Source organism: Rutilus rutilus (genome assembly GCF_951802725.1).
Source record: "Rutilus rutilus genome assembly, chromosome: 6".
Lineage (NCBI taxonomy): Eukaryota > Metazoa > Chordata > Actinopteri > Cypriniformes > Leuciscidae > Rutilus > Rutilus rutilus.
The window spans coordinates 12366749-12393730 of record NC_140214.1 but is presented as its reverse complement, the minus strand read 5'-3'; the positions used below and the strand labels follow the sequence as shown (position 1 = coordinate 12393730).

The window sequence follows — 26982 nt, the reverse complement described above, 5'->3', positions numbered from 1 at the left end:
CTAGAATCTAGCAACACCTGACTAAAACTAAAACCATAAAAATGGCTACTTGAACTAAAATAATCATTAACTGAAAATAGAATAGTAAAAACTTATTTTATTTCAGTTGCCAAGGATACATTTTTCATTTTCCTTTAAGTTGAAGCACTAAAATAACTAAATAAACTAAAACTTCCTCTTTGGAATATAAAAGAGAACACACATACACGGAAAATAAAGTCGGACGAGAAACCAACGTCAAATTGACGTCAACATCCAACGTCAGTTTGACGTCAGATTGACATCAGAACCCGAAGTCAGTTTGACGTCAGAAACCGACATCATGTTGACGTCAACATCCAACATCGGACAGACGTTGGATTTTGGTTGGAAATGAAAGTCGGGTTGACGTCAGAACCCAACTGATTAGGCTTTCCTGTAGCTCAAACAGTAGAGCATTGATGCTTGCAACGCCAAGGTCATGGGTTCAATTCCCAGAGAAAGCAAGACCTGGTAAGAATGTAAATCACTGAAAAAAATGAGTCGTTGGCTCAAAGTAAAAAAAAATATGTCAACTTGTTACATGTAATTGGTTTACTTTAGCTCAACTTAAAAAAAATTATTTACACAAATCAAGGTATACCTTGCAATGTAAGTCGCTTTGAATAAAAGCATCTGCCAAATTCATAAATGTAATGCAAATGTAGTTTCTGATGTCAACCTGATTTTCATTTTCAATCACAATACAACGTCTGTCCAATGTTGGAGATTGACGTCAATCTGACGTTGGATTCTGACATCAACCTGATTTTCATTTTCAACGTTGGGTTTGATCTTCTACAGTAAATGCGAATTTTGTCATTGTTTTGGAGCACACTAGCTTATTGATAACAGTAAGACTAACATATTCATACTAAAAGCCAAAAAACTTTTCATAGAGACTTTAAACAGGGCACTATTTGAGGGAACAGCCATTTGGGTGTCCGAAACCATTGTGGACGTTATTGAGTGCACTTATTAAATCTCACATTCAATCCCACTACTAGAACTGTGTTCTAGAAATAAATTTGATATTGATATGAGGGTATAGGGGTGATTTCAGACACAACCACTATCGGATTTTTTTTTTTTTTTTTTTTTTACCTTGTAGGATGTTACAATGGGGTCCTTAATTACAGTAAGTAATGTGGAATTGTCAAGTTCACATAACTTAATTTTTTCAATTAAGCATTACGTTTATTTATTTCATAACTTTCAAGGCAACGGGTTTACTTAATTTTTTAAGCGAACTGAACACTTTTTTACAGTGAGATAACTACATTTAATTTGGGTGAACTATCCCTTTAAAAAAAACTTGGTCCACTCCAGTGCTGAATATTTGGATACATACTTGGATAATTTTAGGCTCTTTTTGTTTTAATAAATTCAAAGAGCTGCTGAAGCCAGTGGTTAATTGTTGAGCTCAAAACAAAAGTATGTTGTTTGCCTTCATCGTCTAGGTTCAATATTATTGTGCAGAGCTATAGAAACTTTCCTCATTCTTTTCCCAGCCACTTCATCTTCTCTTTATATAGTGTATTTGTAATACTGGAAATTCTTATTAAATCCTGGAAGAACAATGGCCCGGGTGCAAGTGATTCTCGGCGTGGCTCTTGTCCAAGAGACACAGTGTGGCAATTCATTACCCCTGCAGAACTCAGAGGAGCCGGAGTGATTACCCCCATCCATTTCAGACAATAATGGCTGCTGATACGGTGCTTCTCCGCCGTTCAATTCAACAGGACAAAGAAGCGTGTCTTGATATCCGTGCCAGGAGATATTTAGTAATTACCAGGGAGAGCGCTCTCGTCTGAGTCAGCTGCTTCTGTAGCGTAGCCGAGGCTTCAGCGCTGTGTGTGGTGAGATGCTGCCTGTCAGCTCTGTGTTTGAGCTTCAAAGGGTCATTCCTGCAGTGCATTTTCATTTCCATCTCTTTTGAGTTGGAAAAAATGGTCAATATATCAAAATGGAAATCATAGTAATTGTTTTTATTATATCAAAATTCCATTCAAAAGTAAGATATTTTAGAATGTTTTTGAAAGTCTTATGCCCAACAGGCTGCATGCAATGCAGTAAAAACAGTAATATTGTAAAAATATTATTACAATTTTAAATAACTGTTCTCTATTTTTAAATATTTGTATACTTTTAAATATTTTTTTAATAAAATAATTACATTTTTTCTAAATGTAGTTTGAATGAACGTTGCCAGTTTTGCCATGTCAAACAAGAAAAACTGGCATTTAATTAGAAAGAATATCTATTTATTTAATACGTATATATATTTAATTTCTTTAATTAATTTCTTTAATGGGGGTTAATACAGTTCAATCAAAATTATTCATATAAAACGTTTCAAGTGGTTTCCCCAATTTCAACTGAAAAAGAAACTTTTAATGACTTCTGCAGTCTCAAAATTATTCAACCCCCTGAATAGAATCCCTCACAACAGCATAAATTTGCAAAACTGGTGTTGTCTCAAGCACACCTGATGCAACTAATCAAGGGCTTCATTAGTTGCACCAGGTTTGCTTGAGCTAGAACACAATGTAATATCTGAACCGGCTAGGTTTGTTGAGTGTCACGTTTGACTGCATAACGAAATATGGCTAGTCAAAAGTCAAAAGAATGGCCCAAAAAGTTAAGAGAAGACCTAGAAGATTCTACAGTTGATCACAGTCACCTGATTTGGACCCCATAGAAAATCTCTCGTGGGATTTGAAGAAGGCGCTTGCAGCACGCAAACCTTTTTGAACTTTTGAACCTACTGAACTGGAGGCCATTGCTCATGAGGAATGGGCTAAGATTCCTCAGAAATGCTGCCAGAAGCTGGTGTCTGGTTATACATCTCGTTTTCAGCAGGTCATAACAGCAAAAGGGTGCTCTACTAAGTACAAAAAATGCTTGCCATGAAGGGGTTGAATAATTTTGAGACTGCATAAGTCAGTAAAAGTTGCATTTTCAGTTGAATTTGAAAACCACTTTCATTTGTTGTGTTGAGCTATTTCAATTACTTTTGTTTGATTTGTTCATTGCAAACAGCTGAAAGTCTGTAAATTTAGCTAATAAACCTGATTTGCAGTGGGGGTTGAATAATTTGGATTACAACTGTTTATTCCATTGAAGTGCATTATTATAACCACTTTTTCAAAAAAATTCTGTCAAAGTAGAGTCAAATTGATTGTCTATATTAATGTCCACAGATTTTAAAATGAAAATAATCCATAATATACCTTAATTGTGCTTGTGTGACACTTTCCCTGAGCACCTCTGTAATAAATGAAAATGAAGACAGGAAGCATTGACATGTTTATATAAAAATGATTTTTTTTTAATGGTGTATTTGACGATCCATTGTTGAAATGATGAGAAAAATACCCAGAGCAGATGAATTGGATGTGATGAATAAATGCACCCGCGAGCAGAGCTCAAGGATTCGCTAGTGCTGCTCTCGCACTCAACAAACACACACATTCTTTCAAAAAGAGTTTGAGACTCACATAAGGTCGGAAACGTACTCTACAGTAGTAGGTGAAGGCAAATGCATCTAGCTTAATTGTAGATACTGCTGTGTTCTGAAAACAGTCTGAATGCAATCCATTCAAATGTGTGGCATTCTCAGAATTACCACAAGAGGTGCTATAGCATCAACTGTTAGTCCGTTAACGTCAATGGCTGAGCAATAGTTTGAAGGGAATCTAGCTGAGCAAGTAAGTAATAGTTAAACCATCTACATGTTTATACCGTAGCTAGTTACCTGAATAACACAGATATTTAAAGGTGAATTTGTTACCCCAGGCTTTGAGTATTGAGATTTGTTACTGCCACTGTAGAGTATGTTTCTGACCTAATACTTGACAGTGATCAATTTTAAAGCACAACAATTCTCTACTCTGATTAGCTGTACGTCATTGTTGAATTAAGACTTAGAAACATTTGGTCACCAAACTATTTTGCAATGAGACCAACATTTACTACAACCCACAGAGGGTTTCCATTAGGAGAGCATATCAGCTGAAGGGAATGACAGCATCACATCAATATATTAATAAAGGGCTTCATCATTCATGAGTTATGCAGATCGTTCATGATAAGATGTTTGTTCCTGTATAACATAACAACACTCTAGGTTTGGTTAAATATGCAGTAGGTGAAGAGTAGTCTGTCTTTATGGTTACTGAGAAAATAAACTCCCATTGCAGAGCAGTAAGTAAAGTAAAATGTCCCTCATAACACCTTAAGAGTCAGTTAAACAGGAATGACACATTTCCAGTAGGGTAATTCTTCCTGATACCTTATTCGCATACTGTTTACTCTGATGTTGTTGTGTGTAGTCATCAACTTAAAGGGACAGTTCGCCCAGAGAAATGACAGTTCTGTCATTATTTACTCCCTCGGGTCATTTCAAATCTGTATGACTTTCTTTTCTCAGTGAAACTTAAAAGGAGACGCTTTGCAGGATGTTCACGCTGCTCTTTTATGTACAATGAAAGTGAATGAGGACTGGAGCTGTCAAGCTCCAAAAGTGACAAAAAAACAGTCAATATGACTTAAGTGACTTGGAATACACTTGAATACTTTAAATATTGTGCACAAGTCTGAATGACTTACTTTATACTTTTCTGGTATTTTTTTGTCCGTTTTCCCTATTTACCTTCATTTGCATGGACAAGAGCAGCTTGAGCATTCTGCAAACATCTCGTTTTTGGGTCATACAGGTTGGGACTGAGTAAGTAATGACAGAATTGTCATTTCTCAGGGTGAACTATTCCTTTAACAACAAACAACAAACAAAGTTAACAAATATATGCACAAGGGGAGACATGTGACATCATTCTTCTCCCCTTACTGGCAACAGCTTCAGTCCCTGAGGACCATGGCAAGAGATTGGTCATGAAACACAAACTTGCACACACTCACAAAGAAAAAAAGTAAGACCCAAACATGCTTGCATACTCAAAACAGTCATCCTCAATAGAATGCTTAAAATCTCAAACACACACAGTCATCCTCCATCTACCCGCATACTAAATAATGAGTAGTCTCTGGGAATTGGGAATGGTGGTGACATTTATAAAGGCTGCGTTCGCTGCTTCTTCCTTCTGCTTGCGTTTCACGAGCTCTCTCTTTCACATACACATACACACAAACTCTACGACGCTCCTGTTATTGACTGACATACAGGCATCATTATCGAGTCAATCACATTTAGAGAGCACGACTTTGCCTATCCTTACCAAGGGTAAAATAAGACACAGTTTCCTCTTTGGATCTCCACCAGTTTCCCAACTCGGCTACCAAGAAATGGCCTGGATTGGGTGCTGATGACAACCTAGAACCTAGACATCTGTCTGATCGGACAAACGAAAGACCTCTCACATTCAGCAAGTTTATATTAGTACACTTAGCTCACAGGGATTTTCTCGTACAGTATGCTGAAAGCTTAAATAATGGCTATGGTCCACGTGTTGTCTGTCCGTCCAACGAAATTTGCAGCCGACGTGCAAATACACACAAAAAAGGACAATAGAACAGACCTCTTCAAGTCATCACTGATTATGAAAAGCTAATAAATTGCATCCAATAAGTGTTAGGCAGCTCTGTTGGTCTCAGTGCTGTGAGTTTTACCTCTTTGAGGGACGAAAATATCCCTTTTAAAAATAATTCAAAGAAATCAGACCATAATAACCTAAAAAATAAAGAGACAGACCGTTCTCGTCACAAGGTCATGGCTGAAATGGCAGCAGACATTTAAGCAAATACCTCTATACAATTTCATTCGGTTCATTCTTTTAAAATCTGCAGTGAATATAATTTCGATAATTTTTATGTTTTTTCCTTCTGCGGGCGATTGCGCCTGTAGAAGTCTTCACCTCTTAGTTTCAAGTTCAGGCTCAGTGCTTTAAGTTAGTCAGTCACATTTCTGACCTGGCACGCAAAGTCTTTGCAGTGCCAGATGTCCTGTATTTGGAGTCCTCCCTCTCCGAGACGACCGAAGGATATCCTGGAGCACAACAGAAGGGGGGAGGGCCGTATTTGATGGTGGCGCTAAAGTTCTGTCTCTTTCTCGTTTGCCATTTTCCTCTCCCGCTTGATCGGACCTGGGGATCGCATTCTTTTCCTCCTCGTCAACCTGTATTTCCCGTCCCCCTCCCCCCAGCACTGCTACCAGCGGTTGATGATGTGATTCATGTAGTCCTCTGTGGGCAATCGGGACGCTTCGGACTCCGGCGCGTCATCCCTGAAATTAGGATCAGAGCTGGGCGTCCGACGAAAGGGGAAGAGGGGCTGGTTCTTTAGGCGTTGCTCTCTTCGCTCCAGTTGTCGCTTGTACATGTAACGCTGCTGAAAAAGATCCCTGGCGTAGTCATACAACTGCATGTCCAGGTCGTTCAGCTCCTCGATCCGCTGCACCGTGTCGTTGTCCAGGTCCACGCCAGCGGCCCGCGTGCTGTTGTACTGCATGAAGGGCCGGATGAACTTGAGGTGGAAGGTCCGTTCAAACAAGTACTGCGTTTTGCGCTGGTACTCAGTCAAGCCGAAGAAGGCCATGTCTCGCAGGTTCTTCTTGGCCGACTCGAGTAGCACCTGCGCACGCTTCTTCTCCGGGATGAAAGACATGTTGTAGCAGCCCACCAGGCTGAGGTCGGCTAGCATGCGCACCTGACGGTTATTCGCCAGGTTGTACGGACAGTCCATGAACTGCTGTAACGTGCAGCCCGACCAGTCGGTGCCCTCGTAGCAGGGGGGCAGCTCCTCCGGTGTGGGGGTTCGCCCGTCACACATGTGCAGGGAGGTTTTCCACGTGGCCCCGCGCTGGACGTGTCTCCACTCGCTCAGGTAGCGAGACACGGGGTCCCGTAACAGGGTGATGTAGTAGAACTTCCTGTAGGATGAGAAGGGACGGAGAAATGATTAGGACACAAGTAAATAGGAAAATGCCTGAATCAAAACAAACTAAGTGCATATCTCAGATTTCACTTGTGTCTAGAATATTTTTCCGCCATTTAACATTTTCGGTAAAAAAATCGCCACCTATGCCGGTTGTCCGATGTACACAATATTTTGTATTCATCCTCTAGAGACCCTCACAACAAAAAGTTTTGATTTCGTCAAGTCGTTTCTAACACATTTTTGGGTGTGGTCTACATGGACTAATTGAACTATATATTTTGAACGGGAAGTCTAAACTTAACAAAACTTGATACACATAGCCAATTTAGCCATGTAGAAGTGCTAGCATGTCCTAACATGAACTTCCCCTACCCTGCCATTTTTTTTGTCCTGTTTTTGAAGCCATTAACCTATATGGAACATATACCTCGGATGATTGCTTTTTTCACGATTTCTGTTTCATGCAGACTTTGATGCCCAGTGGTCATGAAACAAATTGGTACATACCTGTAGGTCACCTATACAATGCCGACTGTCAAATTTTGTGAGAGTTGACCACAAGAGGGCACTTTAATGAATATCTTAATGTTTCTGCTTATACGCCAGTTACCTTATAGATCAGGAACTTCTTCAAAAACAACTATACTACAAAACAATTACTGCCGAAAATTGCTGTAAGCAATGTTCCAGTTATTTAAATATTTGTTACTTATCAAGTGCTTAAAAACTACAAGTCAACTAATTGTTTAGGCAGCCCACCAACTAGTCAACTTTGAACATCTCTACAACGAAATTATTTTGATTTAACAGATGGGATGGAACACTGTGTGAAGACTGTGTCTTAAACATTTTCTGCACATTACATTTTTTTATGGGTTTTATTGACTCATTAAAACGCAAGCAGTGTGTAAAAAAATTTCTCATAAACTGGAACTATAGCTACATTATTCACATCATAAATATCTGTATTGCAGTAAAGGACCTACAGCAGCCACATGGTAATCTTTTACTGGTAGGCAAGAATTATAATTTCTCTCGTCTACAGCATAAAAATAATTTCGACGCGTGTGAACACAACCGGTCGTAAAGGGGAATTGAACTGTAGAGCTCTTGACATGCTTCAGTGAGACTTCATAATGCATATGAAAAAGAGCATAACTTGTCCCACAACACCTTTCTTCCATTCTGAATCTGCACTCCAACACCAAATTAGTGAATTCTTGGATGCGTCCCTCTTGTGCACTTGAGCGTACGTGGTGCAGAATGAATCAGACATTAGTGTAGTGAACGGCGGAGACTTATTTATTTTAACAGCTCTGGTAGAGATGCATGAATTTATTCATCTGTGAAAGACAGGGCTGGAGACGGCAACAAGTCAACCAAACGCTTGCACATTATGCACAGCATTGACCCCGAGGGTAAATAAACAGAAAATTTGCCACATTCTCTCTCTTAATCAGTATATTCAACATGTTTGCTAGTAAAATCGTCTTTACATCCTAAAAATAACATATATTTACCTAAGAAAAAACATTCTGCTGAGCGTGTACAGTGATGACCCGGTGGGTAAATGCAAAGACACACACACACACACACACACAAAAAAACACTCTCAAACACAAACCATGAAGTAACAAATACTTACCTAAGAAAATTACTATAAGATACTGAAATAATACTTAAATACAAAATTTGCACAGTGTTGACCCTTAGGCTTTTAATATAGAAAAACTCTCTCACTCAAATTTCCTTTCTTTCTCTTTATGTTTTTCGGTAAAAACAAGCTTAAAGAAAGATATATTTACCTGAGAAGCTAAACTGCCATAGGATGTCAAAAGAATATTCTAAGCTATCATCAGTTAGTATTACTATTCATATTAATGGCAGTTCAGCTGCTGCATGACATCTACTAGCAAATCGTCTACTATATAATACAATGTAAAATTGAAATGTATCTTAGATTTGCTTTAAAGCAACTTTTGAATGTTTGTCAGTTGTCAGTGGCGAAGGATATTTTCCCTGCAAAATGGAGGCTAAAGGGCTACCTAACAAGCCAAATGTTGCAAATGTTGACTCCTAGGTACATTTTTTGTCTTTTCTTTGTTTTGTTTTTTCAGCATTTTTGTCAGAGTAAAATCTTCACATTTACAGTATAAACACATTCTCTCACTACAGTCTGGCACTTATGACTTGCACCCCCACACACACACACACACACACAGTCCAAATTCTGCTAAAAGATTCATTGTGTATATTCTCTCACACAGAGTTCAATATTCTACAGCGTGTCGAAGCCAGTGTTAAACACCTCCATCACACGCAATCTCACTCTTTCTTTGTGAACAGCACTCTATTCTCATTCTGTTATCTTTCCGCTCTCCTTGTGTGATGTCTCTTCATTCACACGTCTGTCCCTGACAGATGATAGAGTTGGACAAACACAAAAAGGACCAAAAAAAGGAAGCAGACAGCATTAAAAGACTGGACAGGTTTTATTTTAGGAAACAGGATATATATATATATATATATATATATATATATATATATATATATATATATATATATATCATACATTGTTGCATCCCTATTTGTTTTCAAATCAAATTATAATGAGCAAGTGTCAGTAAATGAAAGCTACACAAAGAAGCAAATGAAATAGAAATTAAAAGTTTTAATCTACATGCTAACTTATAAAAGGGCCAACAGGCATAAGAGCACTGACGTGTTTGATTGTACACACAAACATGCACACACAATAACTGTCAAAACAGAACACACATAAAGGATGTGTATTGCCAACGGCATGATGCAGTTTAATGTTCTCTGAAAGAGCCAACAGGGACAGAAAAAGGCTTAAACACACACACAAACACACACACACACACAGAGCGCAGAGCTGGGACTGATGGCTCACGTCAAATCAAATAAGCTGAGCTGTTCTAATATACTGCAGCATTCAGCATAATTCTAGCAGAGACCCATAAAGAGAGAGAGAACACAATCATTTAACCAGAATTTCTATCCTGGCAAGTATCAGCCTGGAAATAAACAATCCACTGATTTCTACTGATATGAGAGTGGTGTGATTGCTCTTTCCTCCTCTTCTTTGTTCTGTTTAATATATTCACTCCTGTTGGTTTACACGCTCAGCACCACCCTATCCGATGACCTTTTTCCTCTGTTTTCAATCATCGTGCGTCTAAAGCCACACTCCTGTGGGGCATCGCTGGGTCGTGAGCAGCTTACTAACATGCAGTTCATGTCACGGCCACTCGGTGGTGATATACACACAGAATTCTCATGGATCTTTCCGTAACTAAGACGTAGGCTACTTGCATGCACTACAATTAAACACAAATTTAGAGCCTCAGTATCAGTCACGCTCAACTACACTCCACCGAAGCAGAATTTCTTTATAGGAAACTAAACGGCTAGACTGTTGTTGAAGGGAACTGTGTGAGAAACAGAGTAGAGAGGAAGGGAGAGCGAGAAAAGAGGGGGAAAGGGAATTGGCGGGTCGGGGTCATTGTCATTGCCCTAGTAGTGCAACAGGGAAAATGACAGAAAATTGCTGGCACAAGCATATCACGACACCACATACGCAAACTAAACAAGACTTTTCCTGTAACAAAGTCCTTCATGCGTAGCCACGGACAAACAGCCCGAGCAGAGGGCACAGTCGCGGTCACCACCACACACATGCAAGTAGGGGAAGAAAAAAAAAAAACTGACTGCAATATTTAGTTTTTCTAAAATATATCGCTATTTAACAAATACATACAGGTCTCATACTCATTACTCAGTGATTTTGTTGGGAGTGAATCTGCATATAAAATATAAATAAAAAAATAAAAAAATTACTCTGAAGACGTAACGGCAAAATCATTTTAGGGCTGAGCAATTTATGAAAAGCTTTACTGTAATAAAATTTTTTTTTTTTTACATTTTTTTAAATTGTTGACGTATATGTTAAAAGAAAATAGTATGCCAGAGTTCCTATTTCAGTCTAATTTCATGTTTCATTCAATGTGTTTCTTACCATTTCTTGTGAAATTTACTAGCAATTTCTGAGTCAAAATAGTTTCAAAGTAAATCCTGCACCAATTTCTTTTTTGTAAAGTTGAAAAAAATTGTGTTTTTTTAAAAAAAATACCTCTCTACTTGAGTTTTCATTTAAAAAATATTAAACAAAATATTAAACATATTGTAATATCGTACTGAAAAATGAAAAATACGGGGATAAAATAATAATTAAATAATATATATATATATATTTTTTTTTTTTTTACTGTAAAATTAGAATACTAATATTTACATCTTAATTTCTTCTTTCAAACAGCTTTTATTATTTTTTGTTTTATAAAATATGTGCTGCTGGTTTCAGGGTGAAGCCCTGCACTGTGTTCATTTACACGCATGCGACTCATAATATCAGGTGTGTGAATGCCGTATTTCACTCTGAAAATAGTATACATTTATTTAATTAAATCGCAGTCTGCACGATTTTTGGGAGGAGGCGGGTACTACCCATTAATATCAGCACCAGTTCTTTGCTGTATCGTAAATCTGACTGTGAGGGAATCTGGGGAAATCTGAGTCTCTCGGCAAAGCGTCATTTGAAATTTATGAGCAATTTCCTCAGTCACAAAAACAAACACCTGGAGGGAAGCGGTGCAGCGGAGTCACAACTCACAACAAAACATCCTCGCTCTACATCACTCAAACTCATATTGTTTCACTTCATCATTACAGTGTGTAAATCATGACAATTACCAGGACAGGCACAGTTGAGTAAGATGGGACTGGAAAGCCATGGAGAAGCTTAAAACTAAATGTTGTGCTTTCTAGATGGTTCAACTCAATAAATATCCTCAAATATGGCTCAGATTCCTCCTTCATTGAACAATTATTGCACCCAATTTACTGTCCACCAAGCAAAAATGTAATCAGATCACTCAGAGAAATAACAAAACACTGCAGAATTTGAGTTATCAATTATTACTGCTGGACAATCAATGCAGGAGTTATGCTGCAAAGTCGAATACTTTGAATCAGGGGTTTGTTCAAATCTCTCACCACAAGTATGAGCAATTATAATGATGATGACTGCCTTAGCAAACACCACTAATTAAAATCTATTAATACATGATGTAGTCATCTACAGGGACTCCGCTTCAGCAATGAAATGTGTTTGGGTAGCACTTTAATAATAACATAATTTAGTAGTTCAACATGCACCTGAAATAGGGTTCTTCTCAACATTTTAGGCCCATCTTAACTCTCGGCGACCTGTCGTGTTAATTGCCGTTCTCAGAATTTATGCAAATGACTGCTGATCGAGTCCCTTCCGTTCAAAACCTGTTTAGAACATGAATGTAAATCTATTGACCTCTTACACTGTGCTACCCGAACGTCAATCCTCGTAAAAGTGAAAATTGCATCTTCAGCTGTACCAAACCCCATGACGATAACAGGCCATAAGATGCAGCATATGAGGACATGCTTCTAGCACAGAAACACAATCAATCCCAAAGCGGATCTGCATGTAAAATCACTGCTGGAGATTAACTGCAAGCCATGTCTGTGAAGAAGAAGACTGCGGTTAGATTAAGGAGAAGCGGTTTAATGATGTGTAATAGTTCTGAACTGTCAGACTGTTTGGGAATGGGCCATTCAGTGCTTCAGTGCGTCAAGCTCCAAGCTAGTCAGTCAGTCACATGAGAAAAAAAATATAAAAAATACATGAACTGGTGGGGTAGCACTTTGATCAAAAAGAAATAAATATTATTACAATTTGAAATAACTGTTTTATATTTCAATATATTTAAAAATGCAATTTATAACTTTAATTATTGCTATTATTATTATTTATTTTCATCATATTTTGTACTATTACTGTTTAATTAACATCCTCTAAGGCAGTCTGTTCTGGATTGGTTGGGGAGGGATTGAAAATGTAAAATAATACAGACTCTGTCTGCTTATTTGCTTATTTGCTGCTCAAGAAACATTTCTTATTATTATCAATGATGAAAACAGATGTACTGCTTAATATTCTGGATATTGAATATTCCGGATTCTGTTGGGTAGAAATATAAATCTTTTACAACGTTGTAAAAGTCTTTACTGTCACTTTTGATCAATTTAAGTAAAATTATTAATGTTTAAAAAAAAAAATATATATATATATATATAAATCTTACTAACTCTGTAGTCAGAAGTGTATAAAAATCCTTATTATGTATCTCTCAGGCTGTATTTTCTCAGTTTCCCAACTGAGAACACACATTTTTCTCAGTTTCCCAACACACACACACGCACGCACGCACACATTCTTGTACGTCTATCTTTGTGAGGACATTCATTGACACAATGTCATTTCTAGCTCCTTACCCTAACCTCGTTTCCCCCTGTACACTGCACGAACACTGCACGACAAACGACGCACGACAAAGCTGAAAATCGGCCCGACCCGAAAAAGAGTCGCACGAGTCAGAATTCGGCTCAAAATCGGACAAAAATCGCACAGTGTATGCCCGCCTTAACCCATGCCCATCTCAAATGAGTGCCTAACCCGAACCCTTACCCTAAACCTACCCTTAACCAAATTATAACTTTATCCCTAAAACCAAGTCTTGACCCTCAAACAGGTCTTTAAAGGGTCTCAGAAAGGAACGATCAGCCAAAATGTCCTCATTTTACTCTCTTTGTCCTCCGATGGTCTAAAAGTCAAACTGGTCCTCACAAAGATAGTTGTACAAGTACACACACACACACACACACACACACACACACACACACACACACAGTGTTTTCATGTTTTATAGGTCCATTCCATAGACCCCTACCCCTAAACACAACATTTTTACATTTTCAAAAAACATCACTTAGTATGATTTATAAGCAGCTTTCCTCATGGGAACCAAAAATAATCAAGTATTTCAGATATTGCCATCGTTGGATACATATTTTGTCCCCATAATGTAGGGTTTACAAGGACTGCGCGCAAGCACACACACACACACACACACACACACACACACACACACACACACACACACACACATACACACACACACACCAAAATGAGTGACGTCTTTAATAAGACCTCCACACATCCTGACTGAAGACTGATGGAGAAATGTAAGAGATTTTGGGAATGTTATTTTAAAAAAAAACAAGAGAACATACATCCATACATTTTTTCGTTTCTTTTTTTTTTTGTCAGCTGATCTCGCTCTCTCTCTGTAGGTTTAACAAAATCACTCACCTCAGGCTTGTCTGGATATGCAATAACAACATGTCTGAAAACATTTCAGTACAGCAGGGCAGAAATCTCTCTTTCTCTCCCTCCCAACTCAAGCCCTAAGCTAATTAGGATGTGCTGATTGATTAGGCTGCAATAATTAGCTTTTGTGATGTAAATGAAGCTCCCATTGGTCTGAAATTGATTAGCCACTGTCTGTCCCTAGGGATGAGGCGGATTGAGAGCCACCGCTTACGTCCATCTCTCTCTCTCTCTCTCAAGCTCAGACTCTCAGTGTTTGTAATCAAATACGATAATGGACTTCAGTGAAGTGCTGTAAAGAAGAAAACCATCGATGTCTAAACAACTAGATATTTCTCTCCACTCTGAATTGATACGATGGTGAAGCCTGGGAGATCTAGTGGAGAAAAATGGAACTGTTTTGTCCCCTATAGTCAAATATTATTTGTTTTAGTTTTTACGCTTTTTAGTTTTTTACTGTAACTGGCCACTAATTTTATGCATTTTTAAATCACTTTTTAATCATCAATCCGCCACTTTAATAGTCCTGTGGTTTGAAATAAGCCTTGGTTACTAAAAGATAAAAGTACACATTTCTATTTAAAATGATTTTAAAAGATGATTTTAAATATGGAGGAATAGGACTAGGAGTTCCATAAATAAAATTAAGAAATTAATTATCAGCTTATTAATTCATAAATAAAACTAAGTAAATAAATCACTTTTTTAGTTGACAAATAAATAGCTGTATTTGAAACTGTAATTTATTTAATGTTAAATATGTAGCTAATTGCAACACAATTATATTTATTCAAATCTTTACATTTTTGAATAAATTAATTAATTCCTTCATTTTAAAGTGCCATTCTTAGTCCTTCATACTAACAAATTTTGATAATAGCCTGGCTGAAGAAAAAAAAAAACAGAATTAATAATTATAAAAGAATTCGATATATTGAGATATTGCAAAAAGGTTTGTGTGAGAGAGACTCGGAAAGCAGGACTGAAAGACAGGGAGCGAGAGACTGTTGTTTTCCTGTCTGGAAAGTAAAGGCTTTTCCGAGTTCTCCTGAGGAAGGAACCGGCAACTGCTTTCACTCAACCAACCTCTGACCCCAAACCTGAGAGCTCGTCTGCGAGTTTTATTCTTCCTGTTTCTCTGGAGTGAAGCCTGAAAATACACCCAAAATAACCACAGTGATAAGCTACTGATTATCCAATCAGAGATGAGAAAAGTAGCATTGTGAATTCATGGAATTCATGGTTCTAACCAGCGCTGAAAAGACATTTTGTTGCTTATTTGGCTTCTATTTCTGTATCACTGCTGTGAGTAGCCCCGCCCACTATGAAATATGAAATCTTATTGGTTCAAAATCTAACTTCGAACAACTGCACATTCAGTGCTTGCTGGAAACTTGTCATCACACCTGGTTAGGACACAGTGCCAGGCAATCCCAGAATGCACTGCCACAAGAAAAAGAGTAATTACAAGTATACACGTATCTAGATCTACACGATTAATCATATTTCAACCATAACACACGATTAATTAAGCATAATCGTCAACGATATTGGCAAGCTAATTGATATTATGCAACGGAATAATTGTTTTAAAAAAGGTCATTTTGACTGGTCTCACAATTCTGACTTTCTCGCAATTCCGAGTTTATTTCTCAGAACTGTGAGATATAAACTCGCAATTGTGAGTTATAAAGTCCGAATTGTTGAGATATCATTTTGAGGAAAAAGAGTCAATTGTGAGAGTGTGTTAATGTATATGGTAAATATAATATATCAGGAAACTATATGAGGCAAAATAAACCCTGTTTATGAGTTGACAATCATTGATTTGCATCTTATTCGATACTGCAAAAAGTATATCTAATAAAATGACCTATTTAATCTAATATTTGTACCAGCACACTCTTTAACACTCAACATCAACCCCATTCATCTTCAGCTAATTTTTGTCCCTCCTAAAAACATAAAAGTGGAATATTCCTCACTTTGAGCCACTAAAAAAGAAAACTGCATGGGAGCAATATCACAGTATGTCTTGAGGTTCACTATGAATTCACTCATTGGCAGGTGTGGACCCTGGATACACCGCAACTCTGGGTCTGTTTCCTGAGCACCTGGTCTTGATACGTTTTGGCTGGTGGACTGGTGTTTTAGTCAGTGCTGTGATTTGTTTGAACAGGTTGGGTGTATTAATATTTGTACCCCAGTGACTGATGCAGGTGCTCTATTGGCCGGACACAATGAAGTCAATCACAACTCACAGCTGTGCAGCAAACTCCTCAACCTCTGGCTCAGAGGAATGACATCAGAAAGTGACGAGTTAAGACAGATTAACTGTAGGACGCACGTACACACCCATGACATGCACACAAATGCACTGAATTCTGGGAAAACTTCTGTATCTAGGGCTCAAACACATTCGCACTGACCGATGTTGCATCACACCAGTGGAATGTTTTGAATGGAAGGAACTGTGAGTTCAGCTCAATGTAAACGTCCTGCTGACTGCCAAATATTCCCGAGTTATAAAGAAGTCTTTCCGAACTGCTGTCGCCACAGGGATCAGGATTCACAATCTTCAAACAAACGAAACACTACAGAGAGTTTGAAGTCATGACAAAAAATAGGTAAATAAACTACGCTTCAATGGTCTTGCATACAACTAAACACAGCAGGAAACTCATTATGGGTTGGATAACAATGTCAAAGCTGTCGAAATTCTGGCTCGCAGAACTTTACTTTGCTTTTACTTTGCTTAGTGGTTCATCCAGTGCCAAAATAACCCAAAATTCCCAAAATTGAACCATTGAAAAGTTTGGTGTCAGTAACACTCAGCATATTAGAATGATTTCTAATGGATCATGTGACACTGAAGACTGGAGTATTGATGCTGAAAATTCAGCTTTGCCATCACAGGAATAAATTACATTTGAAAATATATTAAAACCCCAAACCTTTGAACGGTGGACATACATAATGCATAACTTGCATGTATAAATGTGTTCTTAACTTGCTGAAATTGAATTGGAATGATCAGGGAACTGAGTGCAATACTTCACACTGCATGCTAAAGAGAATAAATGCCAATCCAATTGAAAAACGTTGTCAGGTGAGTGAACATCGTTCAACACGTGTTGTTTTTGACGGGCTTTTTTTTATGCACAAACTATGCATTCTGATTCTGACAATCCTGATCTGAATATGTTCAATAATTTTCAATTCTTGACTGATCATAATTTGGGAAAAAGATGTTAAATGAGTGATCTTGAGATGAGTCCCTGTAGTTATCCAATTCGACCCTCATATGCTTCCTGATATATCATAAACCTGACAGGTGATAAAAAAAAAAAAAAGAAAGTAGTTTGCTTTAAAGAAAGAGAGGCCGAGGCTGTTGTTTTGCGGCTTGTAAGACTCAGCGGTCGTTCTCCTGCTGGGGTCTTATTAGAGAGACGGTACATGAGATTCTGCTGCTTCACGCTGATATGAACTGCAGGTACTCTTCATAATTGGCGGCGCTAGTTGAGGACATGTCACACTCTCATCCGATGTGAGAAAAATAGCATTTTACGGTGCCACGGAAAAGAGCCATTATACCATTCATATCGGAGGAGAGGGGCATAATAAGAAAAAATAATGAACTTAGATGTCATGTCTTATATAACATGTTTGGCCACAAATTATGCATAAGCACACACAAGCTCTTCTCCAAATCCTAGTGACCTGCCTGTCGAGACAGCATTATTTTGTATCACAGTTGTTAATAATAACATATGTGTCACGGATAAGGATGTCATAGAATCCCAGAATTTAATGTGTTGACAGAAATGCCAATTATAAATACAAGTACAGTGAGGAAAATAAGTATTTGAACACCCTGCTATTTTGCAAGTTCTCCCACTTGGAAATCATGGAGGGGTCTGAAATTGTCATCGCAGGTGCATGTCCACTGTGAGAGACATAATCTAAAAAAAAAATCCAGAAATCACAATATATGATTTTTTAACTATTTATTTGTATGATACAGCTGCAAATAAGTATTTGAACACCTGTCTATCAGCTAGAATTCTGACCCTCAAAGACCTGTTAGTCTGCCTTTAAAATGTCCACCTCCACTCCATTTATTATCCTAAATTAGATGCACCTGTTTGAGGTCGTTAGCTGCATAAAGACACCTGTCCACCCCATACAATCAGTAAGAATCCAACTACTAACATGGCCAAGACCAAAGAGCTGTCCAAAGACACTAGAGACAAAATTGCACACCTCCACAAGGCTGGAAAGGGCTACGGGGAAATTGCCAAGCAGCTTGGTGAAAAAAGGTCCACTGTTGGAGCAATCATTAGAAAATGGAAGAAGCTAAACATGACTGTCAATCTCCCTCGAACTGGGGCTCCATGCAAGATCTCACCTCGTGGGGTCTCAATGATCCTAAGAAAGGTGATAAATCAGCCCAGAACTACACGGGAGGAGCTGGTCAATGACCTGAAAAGAGCTGGGACCACCGTTTCCAAGGTTACTGTTGGTAATACACTAAGACGTCATGGTTTGAAATCATGCATGGCACGGAAGGTTCCCCTGCTTAAACCAGCACATGTCAAGGCCCGTCTTAGGTTTGCCAATGACCATTTGGATGATCCAGAGGAGTCATGGGAGAAAGTCATGTGGTCAGATGAGACCAAAATAGAACTTTTTGGTCATAATTCCACTAAACGTGTTTGGAGGAAGAAGAATGATGAGTACCATCCCAAGAACACCATCCCTACTGTGAAGCATGGGGGTGGTAGCATCATGCTTTGGGGGTGTTTTTCTGCACATGGGACAGGGCGACTGCACTGTATTAAGGAGAGGATGACCGGGGCCATGTATTGCGAGATTTTGGGGAACAACCTCCTTCCCTCAGTTAGAGCATTGAAGATGGGTCGAGGCTGGGTCTTCCAACATGACAATGACCCGAAGCACACAGCCAGGATAACCAAGGAGTGGCTCTGCAAGAAGCATATCAAGGTTCTGGTGTGGCCTAGCCAGTCTCCAGACCTAAACTCAATAGATAATCTTTGGAGGGAGCTCAAACTCTGTGTTTCTCAGCGACAGCCCAGAAACCTGACTGTGTGGAGGAGTGGGCCAAAATCCCTCCTGCAGTGTGTGCAAACCTGGTGAAAAACTACAGGAAACGTTTGACCTCTGTAATTGCAAACAAAGGCTACTGCACCAAATATTAACATTGATTTTCTCAGGTGTTCAAATACTTATTTGCAGCTGTATCATACAAATAAATAGTTAAAAAATCATACATTGTGATTTCTCGATTTTCTTTTTTAGATTATGTCTCTCACAGTGGACATGCACCTACGATGACAATTTCAGACCCCTCCATGATTTCTAAGTGGGAGAACTTGCAAAATAGCAGGGTGTTCAAATACTTATTTTCCTCACTGTATATTTCATTACAGATAGAAAACAGCTCTAAATAAAAAACATGAGATTTGCCAATATATTTGTGCTTGCTATGCATGGGTTGTTTACATAGAACTTTATTAAATAAATTGAGTTATTCTTAAAAAGTCTGCATCACATTAAAAAGTATCTGTAAATGCACCATTTTGGGTAAATATGCTGCTTCAAATATTTGCAGACTCTGTTGTCTTTGCATTAGCCTATTGCCATTTATTTTGATACATTTGTTCAGAATATTCTTTTCAGGAATTCAAATTATTTAGTTTTGTTTATATAATGATCTTAAGAAAAAGGGTACGAACATTCTTTAATGCTTTTAACTTTATTCTTAAAGGGATAGTTCACCCAAAAAATGGAACCCAAGTAGTTCCAAACTTGTATGAGTTTCTCTCTTATGTTGAACACAAAAGAAGACATTTTAAAGAAAGTTGGTAATCAAACAGTTTACGGTAGCCAATGACTTCCATATTAAGAAACAACAAAATACTATGGAAGTCAATGGCTACCATCAACTGGTTATAAACTAAACGTACAACTTTCATTATAAACATTCTTTACAATAACTTCTTTTGTGTAAAAAAAACAAAACAAAAGGGAACAACATAAGGGTGAGTAAATCATGACAAAATTTTTGGGTGAACTATCCCTTTAAGTAAGGAAATAAGAAGAAAACGGCAGTTAAGTGGAATTTCATTTTTAAGAATGTTTTGAGAATCCGGCCCCGGGTGCCTAAAATGGATAAGCAGTCGTCCACTAGGAGCAGCAAAGGCTTTCGTATGGCCAGGTGTCTGGCAGGACCATTACCCGACCATGGCTGTACTCTTGGGCAGACAACTGACACTGATATTATCAAGAACATACATGGACATCATGCAGACACACATACACACACACACTATGGTCTCATGGGAATTTGACTGAAAGGTAAAAGGACACCACGCAGAAGCTTTCAAGGCACTGTTTTGGAGGACACATCATGTACGCCACCTCATTCCACAGACCTGACGGCTGTCATGAAAATCCTTCCCCTAAAATTCCCATCTTCCTCCCCGCATTCATCTCAATCAGACAAGCCCTCGGCCCCTCGACTCGCTGACTGACAGTCACAAAGTTAAAAGCCCTTATGCACTACAGACAAAAAAACCATAGCGTACAGCCGAGCTCCTCATCTCCCTGTTTACATCCTCTAAACACTCCTCTCATCTCCACACAGAGCCCATTGACTCCTCTTTGAGGAGCGTGCATGTGACGGCTCTGAAAGGAGAAGGTTGACTCACTTCTGGAAATCTGTCTATTTTCACACTGAAAAGAAAAGAGCTCCTGACGACGTTCGCTTCAGACGCAGCCAAGTTTGGCCACAAAAGGCCCTAATTTGGAAGGATCTTGAGAGCCAATGGAGCTTGAGAGCATTCCCTCAGACCCGGCACTTGGCATCGGACCCATTCTGGTCTGAGAGAGAGAATGAAGGCTGACACTCTGTGCCATCTCCGTGAGAGCACTATAGATGACAGGACGGGCCGCTGCATTTGAGTGACAGGTTTCTTTTCAGCAATCATTCTCTATTGAGACGTGAACACAGAAAGTGGAGATGTCTCATTGTAACAATGACTGCTGATGAGGTTCCCACAGGTCTATACCACACACACACAGAGCTTCATTTTTAGGTTGAATTTTGAATCTCTTTCAGTCAGGGATGCACTGATATAACATTTCTGTGCCGATACCAATATCCAATTATTTAGAATGACATCTGCTGATTACACAATTTTAAAAGAAATGTGCAATGATTAATTGCGATTGATCACATCCAAAATAAAAGTTTGTGTTTACATAATATATGTGTGTGTACTGTGTATAATTATTTTGTATATATAAATACACACATATGCGAGTATATATTTAAGAAAAAAAAAATTATATATAAAATATATAATAAAATAATATACATTATGTATTAATATTTCTATTTTCTTCATATCAAAATTTTTTCTGTTATAAACAGAAAACACATCACTCACATTAACATTCATAACTCACATTAACAGAATAACACTTTACAATAAGGTTTCATTTGTTAACTGTAGTTGAGTACATTAGGTAACTAACAATGAACAATTCTGCAGCATTTATTACTCTTAGTTAATGTTAATCTCAACATTTACTAATACAATTCAAAAGTTGTATCTGTTAAAGAGAACCTATTATACCCTTTTACAAAGTCTTGATTTTGTTTTTGGGGCCTACTAGAATAGATGTTCATGCTTGAATGTAAAAACCCCACCATATTTTCACATATTTTACATTATTGCTGCACATCTCTTCCCAGTCCGTTAGAAACGCTCTGTTTAGTTCCTCGCTCTATGAAGCCCCTCCTTATGAAAAGCTAAATGTGGTCTGATTGGTCAGCTGGATCAGTGTGTTGTGATTGGTCAACTGCTTAGAGCTCGTTTTGGAATGTCACACTCCTTCCCATAACCGCATTAGATCCGGGTATGACAAAAACAGCCTCTTTTGGGCAAACGCCGCCCCCTTTTGATTGACAAGATATAATCGGCCGTGATACTCAGCTGTTTTTAAAGGGGATGTCTAATGCTATTTCCTGCATTCTGACTTATTTACACTGTTAAAGAGATGGATTCTCATGCTAAACATGGCCAAAGATAAAATTAAATAAACGAGTTGGATGCATGACGGAGTATTTCTGTGCCAAGTACACTCCTTCAAGATTCATATAAGTTTCGGAAAGTTTTTTTCGAGTATGGCCCTGTATGACGTCATAAAGTGCGGAATTCCTTGTATGGGCACTTCTCCTGGAAGAGCGTGTGCACACATCAACCAGAGCGAGAGCAAAAATGCACCCATCAACGTGCAAGTTCGGGTTACGGAAGCCGTCAGCGCTGCACGGCACTCCTCCAGGAGCTCGGCTGTTTTCGGAAAGACTCGGTACAGCATATCTGTCTTTTATAAATCTGATAAAAATAAAGATATGAAGGATGCAATACTACTCTATACACGCAAAAAATAAAAACGCAGGGCTGTTTTAACCCAAATTTGGGTCAAATATGGACAAACCCAACCGTTGGGTTAAAAATTTTATTTGAAAAATTTAACCCAACGGCTGGGTTTGTCCATATTTGTGTAGGTACTCAAGATTGTCAGAAACTGCGTGTGTTATTTCCTCTTTAAACAATCACTCAAAGTGTGATAGTGCGGATAACTGCTTTTATGTCTGATAGCGATTATTGGCTGATACATTGGTGCATTCCTTCTCAATACATTGTCAAATACGTTTCTTCTTCAGACGAATCTTCCCTCACCTGTTTCGTCCCCTGAGCCGAGAGTGAGTCATGAGGCCCGTTCTATCTCGAACGGTATAATCATTCTCAGCCGCAGAACTCTCATGATGTACTGATGTAAGATAAACTTCCAGAGAATATGTGTTCCGCTCGTGCCGCAGCTGTTCTGTGCCTCATGGGGCGTGCTATTCACAGGCAGTCGGTGTTCGCTTGTGAATTAGTCCTGCCACTAAAAAGCTAGGTTGTCATTTATAATGTGCTCAGACGTCTTCCACTCACATCTCTTCTGAGTCACTGTCTGTTAGCGCCGACAAACACAACTAGAGATAAGACAGAATTGGGTGGTGAAAAACTGCTGACTGAAATTTCATCTTTGATTTCATGAAGACACACTCATAATTCAGATGCTCAGAAATGTCCGCCCACGCATCGCATATGAGCGCGCAGAGTTTTCAGCACAAAAGGACCGTTCTCGCAAACACTGTCAAGACATGCCATATCTCACCTCAGAATCAAAAATAAGGAATTATGTTTTGCATAATAAAACGGAAACCTTTTTTCTAGGGCATCAACATGACTGTAATTTTCTTTGCTAATTAAAAAAGTTGTACACAAAGTAGTACTGAAAAGTATTTCAGTCTACAAGAAAAATGGGTTTTATTTAACAGGAAGCGGGCCACCTCCTCATGAGTGCTGCCATGTTGACGTCACATGATCAACCATGTGATGAAATTTACTTCTACTATTACTAACAAAAAATAACTAATCATTATTTTAATATATATTTAATAATATATTACATAGCACTCCCAGCAGCACACACACACACATACTGTATATACTGTATATATACACACACTACCATTCAAAAGTTTGGGGTCAGTAAGATTTTTTTTAAAGGGGTGGTATAATGCCCTTTTCACAAGATGTAAAGTAAGACTTTGATGTCCCCAGAGTGTGTATGTGAAGTTTTAGCTCAAAAAACCCCACAGATATTTTTATATGGCATGTTAAAATTGTCATTTTTTGAGGGTGAGCAAAAACGCACCGTTTTGTGTCTGTTCCTTTAAATGCAAATGAGCTGCTGCTCCCGTCACAGAGGGCGGAGCTTCAACAGCTTGTGTCATTTTACCTCACACAGACATGCACTGAAAATTTCAAAAACCTTTAGCCTTTTATGTTCAAACCGGAGTCAGATAATGATGGAGAGACTCTAGAAGAAGTGACAATATGTAGAAGCAACAGGACATTTCTGAATGGTTAGTTGATGAATTTATGTAGCTGATGTGTAGATATCTTCTAGTCATTGATTAGCATATTCTGTCTTGATAATCTATAAATCGTGTTCCGGGGGCGGGGTTTATGTAAATTTTAAGGTTGGTGATGTCACTAACCCGGGAGGAATGTTGTGTAGTCCCTACCAGCCGTTTGTTGTAGTCCTTAAAAAGCAATTTCTTTAAAAGCAAATATCTTCCTTTGCTTTGAACTTTGAGCATCGTAACTTTGCAGATGTTGTTTATGCTCAAACAGCAACATTACACACTACCTAAAGTTAGAAACGTGAAATCATAATCAACCACCCCTTTAAGAAATATTCAGCAAGGATGTATTAAATTGGTCAATAATTGGTCAATAGTGAAAATGAAGACAATGTTACAAAATATTTCTATCTCAAATAAATGATGTTCTTATGAACTTCCTGTTTATCAAAGAATCCTTAAAAAGTGTATCACTGTTTCCTTGATCAAATAAATGCAGCCTTTGAGAGCACAAGAGATTTCTTTCAAAAGCATCTACCGACCTCAAACTTTTGTTTGCTACACACACAAACACACACACGTTTATGTATCTTCATTAGTTTATTTGACTTACTTGACCTTATTCTCTCTGACACGCGCATTTCCTAACATTAAGTTAATTAAATATAACACCACAAATACGCCGTTCAATTGAAAACGCTATTATTATGGGAACAAATATTTGTACTCTCCAGCACTACCCAACACACACAACTGGAGGCTCACAAGCCTTTGAAGTGTCAACAAGAAGAGAGTACAACAGAAAAGAGAAAATCCACAGTGTCAGTGAGAGAGAGAGAGAGAGAGAGAGAGAGACAGAGAGACAGAGAGACAGAGACAGAGAGAGGGAGAGAGAATTTCAATTAGCTTTTCTAATACCAACAGAGGGGCTGGGCTGGCAGGCGGAATGATTTATCAAAGTTATTGCTTCTCTTAATGAGAAAACATGTCACACGCCGGGCTTTGTAGAATGACAAGCTAAAACCAAACAGAGGAAGTAAAAAAAAAAAAGGCCCTTTTTTCTTAGAGGCTAAAAAAAATATATAATATACACACACAAAACTGGAGGCAGACGCACTATTGACGTAATAACAAAGCCCTTCTTCTCAAAGCTGAGGTAAATATCAGGCCTGTGCACTCTGCTCAGCAATCATTTTATAATACCGAATCCATTATTAGATTATTAATTGCACTTTACATAACGTCATTTCTGTGTTTGTACGTTTGCTTTTAATAATCTGCCAATCGAGAAGGCGAACTCTGTGCCTGTGTAACCCGTCTGAGTCTGTTCCTGCAGTGTGGGAGAGTTTTGTGGCTGGCAGAAGCAAAAAGCTGTGATATTACTGAGACAAAGCACTGTGTAGTACTACGGTGAAGAAGATGCCACATTTTTACATTCACAGAGTCACTGCCACATTCATGCAAAATGATGACTGAGAGACTTTTCCCATAGGAAATAATTAATATTGCTTTAATATCCTAAACTGTTGTGTGATTTCCCCTGTCTCAAATCAAGCCGTCTGACCGTGTGACGGTCAGACCGTCAATTAACAATCGTGGGAGGGGCGTCCGACCGCGTGACGTCACACGGTCAGACGCCCCTCCCACGATTGTTGATTGACAGCAGCGTTTCAACACAGACCCGCCCTCGCTCGTGAGCGAGCTGTCATCATAGTCCGCCATTGTTGATACGCTGGAGCAGAATGGCGTCTAAGCGATTGTGGTGTTCTGTTCTTGGTGTAATAATGCGCTGAAGAGTTTTGTTTTCGAAGGGAATATTACCCACGATCAACGTCAATGCTTTCATGTTTGCGCGAATCATTTCTCACCAGACTGCTTTATAAACGAGGGTCAGTATAAAGCTAAAGTAAAAAGTTTTTCATGACCATTAGCTGTAACATCAATCTGTCAATGAACTAACGTATACATCAGTAAACACATAGCGTTCGTATCTCACTACTCTACCCTGCCAGTACACACAAAGATAGATCAAAGTGACATTACGTTAACCAACCATTCAGAAACGTCCTGTTCGAGCCTTAATTGTCGAACTTCTTCGGGGCCGTCATCTTGTTCCGGGTCCGACTCCGGTTCAAATTGAGACGGTTGCACAGATGTGTCCTCAGAGACTCCCGGTGCCATTCTTTCTCCAAAATATACCCTCAACTGTTGTCAAGGCAACACTCCATGTGTGTTGTCAAAACGGCCCACAGAACAGAGGGGCGGGGAGAGCAAAGCTCATTATCATTTAAAGACACATGCACTTAAATGGCATGCTTTATCCAGGTAAAATGAGTGTTTTCTGACAAAACTAATGAGAATTTTTAATTATAGTATATTACAAACTTTTCATTTAGACCCTAAAGAATCATACAGTATTAACTTGTACAAAAATGGCATTATATGACCCCTTTAAAAATATGCATGTTACATATAATTATGTGAATGCCTGCAGATTGCATGTAAAGGACCTATCTGCCTGAACTCTCGAGATTTTCATGACTGAAATATATATCTCAATGTAAATATTTAATTGTATACATTTTCATATATTTTTGGTATAAATAGATATTTAGTTAAATTAGTTACATTTAGTTAAATAGATATATAAATACCATAAATATATTAATCATATATTTTAATATAATGAATGTTAGGAGGACCATCTAACACAAAGTTGATACTTCAATAAAAGTTATAAAAAAGCAACCTCTGTGTAACCTCTTGCTTGCTT

General features: G+C 38.3%; 1 protein-coding gene across 1 annotated transcript in view; it reads right to left on the bottom strand.

The window, feature by feature from the left end:
• Nucleotides 1-3323: 3323 nt before the first annotated feature.
• The window catches only part of hs6st1a (heparan sulfate 6-O-sulfotransferase 1a), a 129375-nt gene continuing 105716 nt past the window's right edge, over nucleotides 3324-26982 (bottom strand). Inside the window, exon 2 of the mRNA XM_084411299.1 lies at nucleotides 3324-6904. Within this exon, the coding sequence (XP_084267425.1) occupies nucleotides 6184-6904 (721 nt within the window). The 3' untranslated portion in view covers nucleotides 3324-6183. The remainder of the gene's footprint in view (nucleotides 6905-26982) is intronic.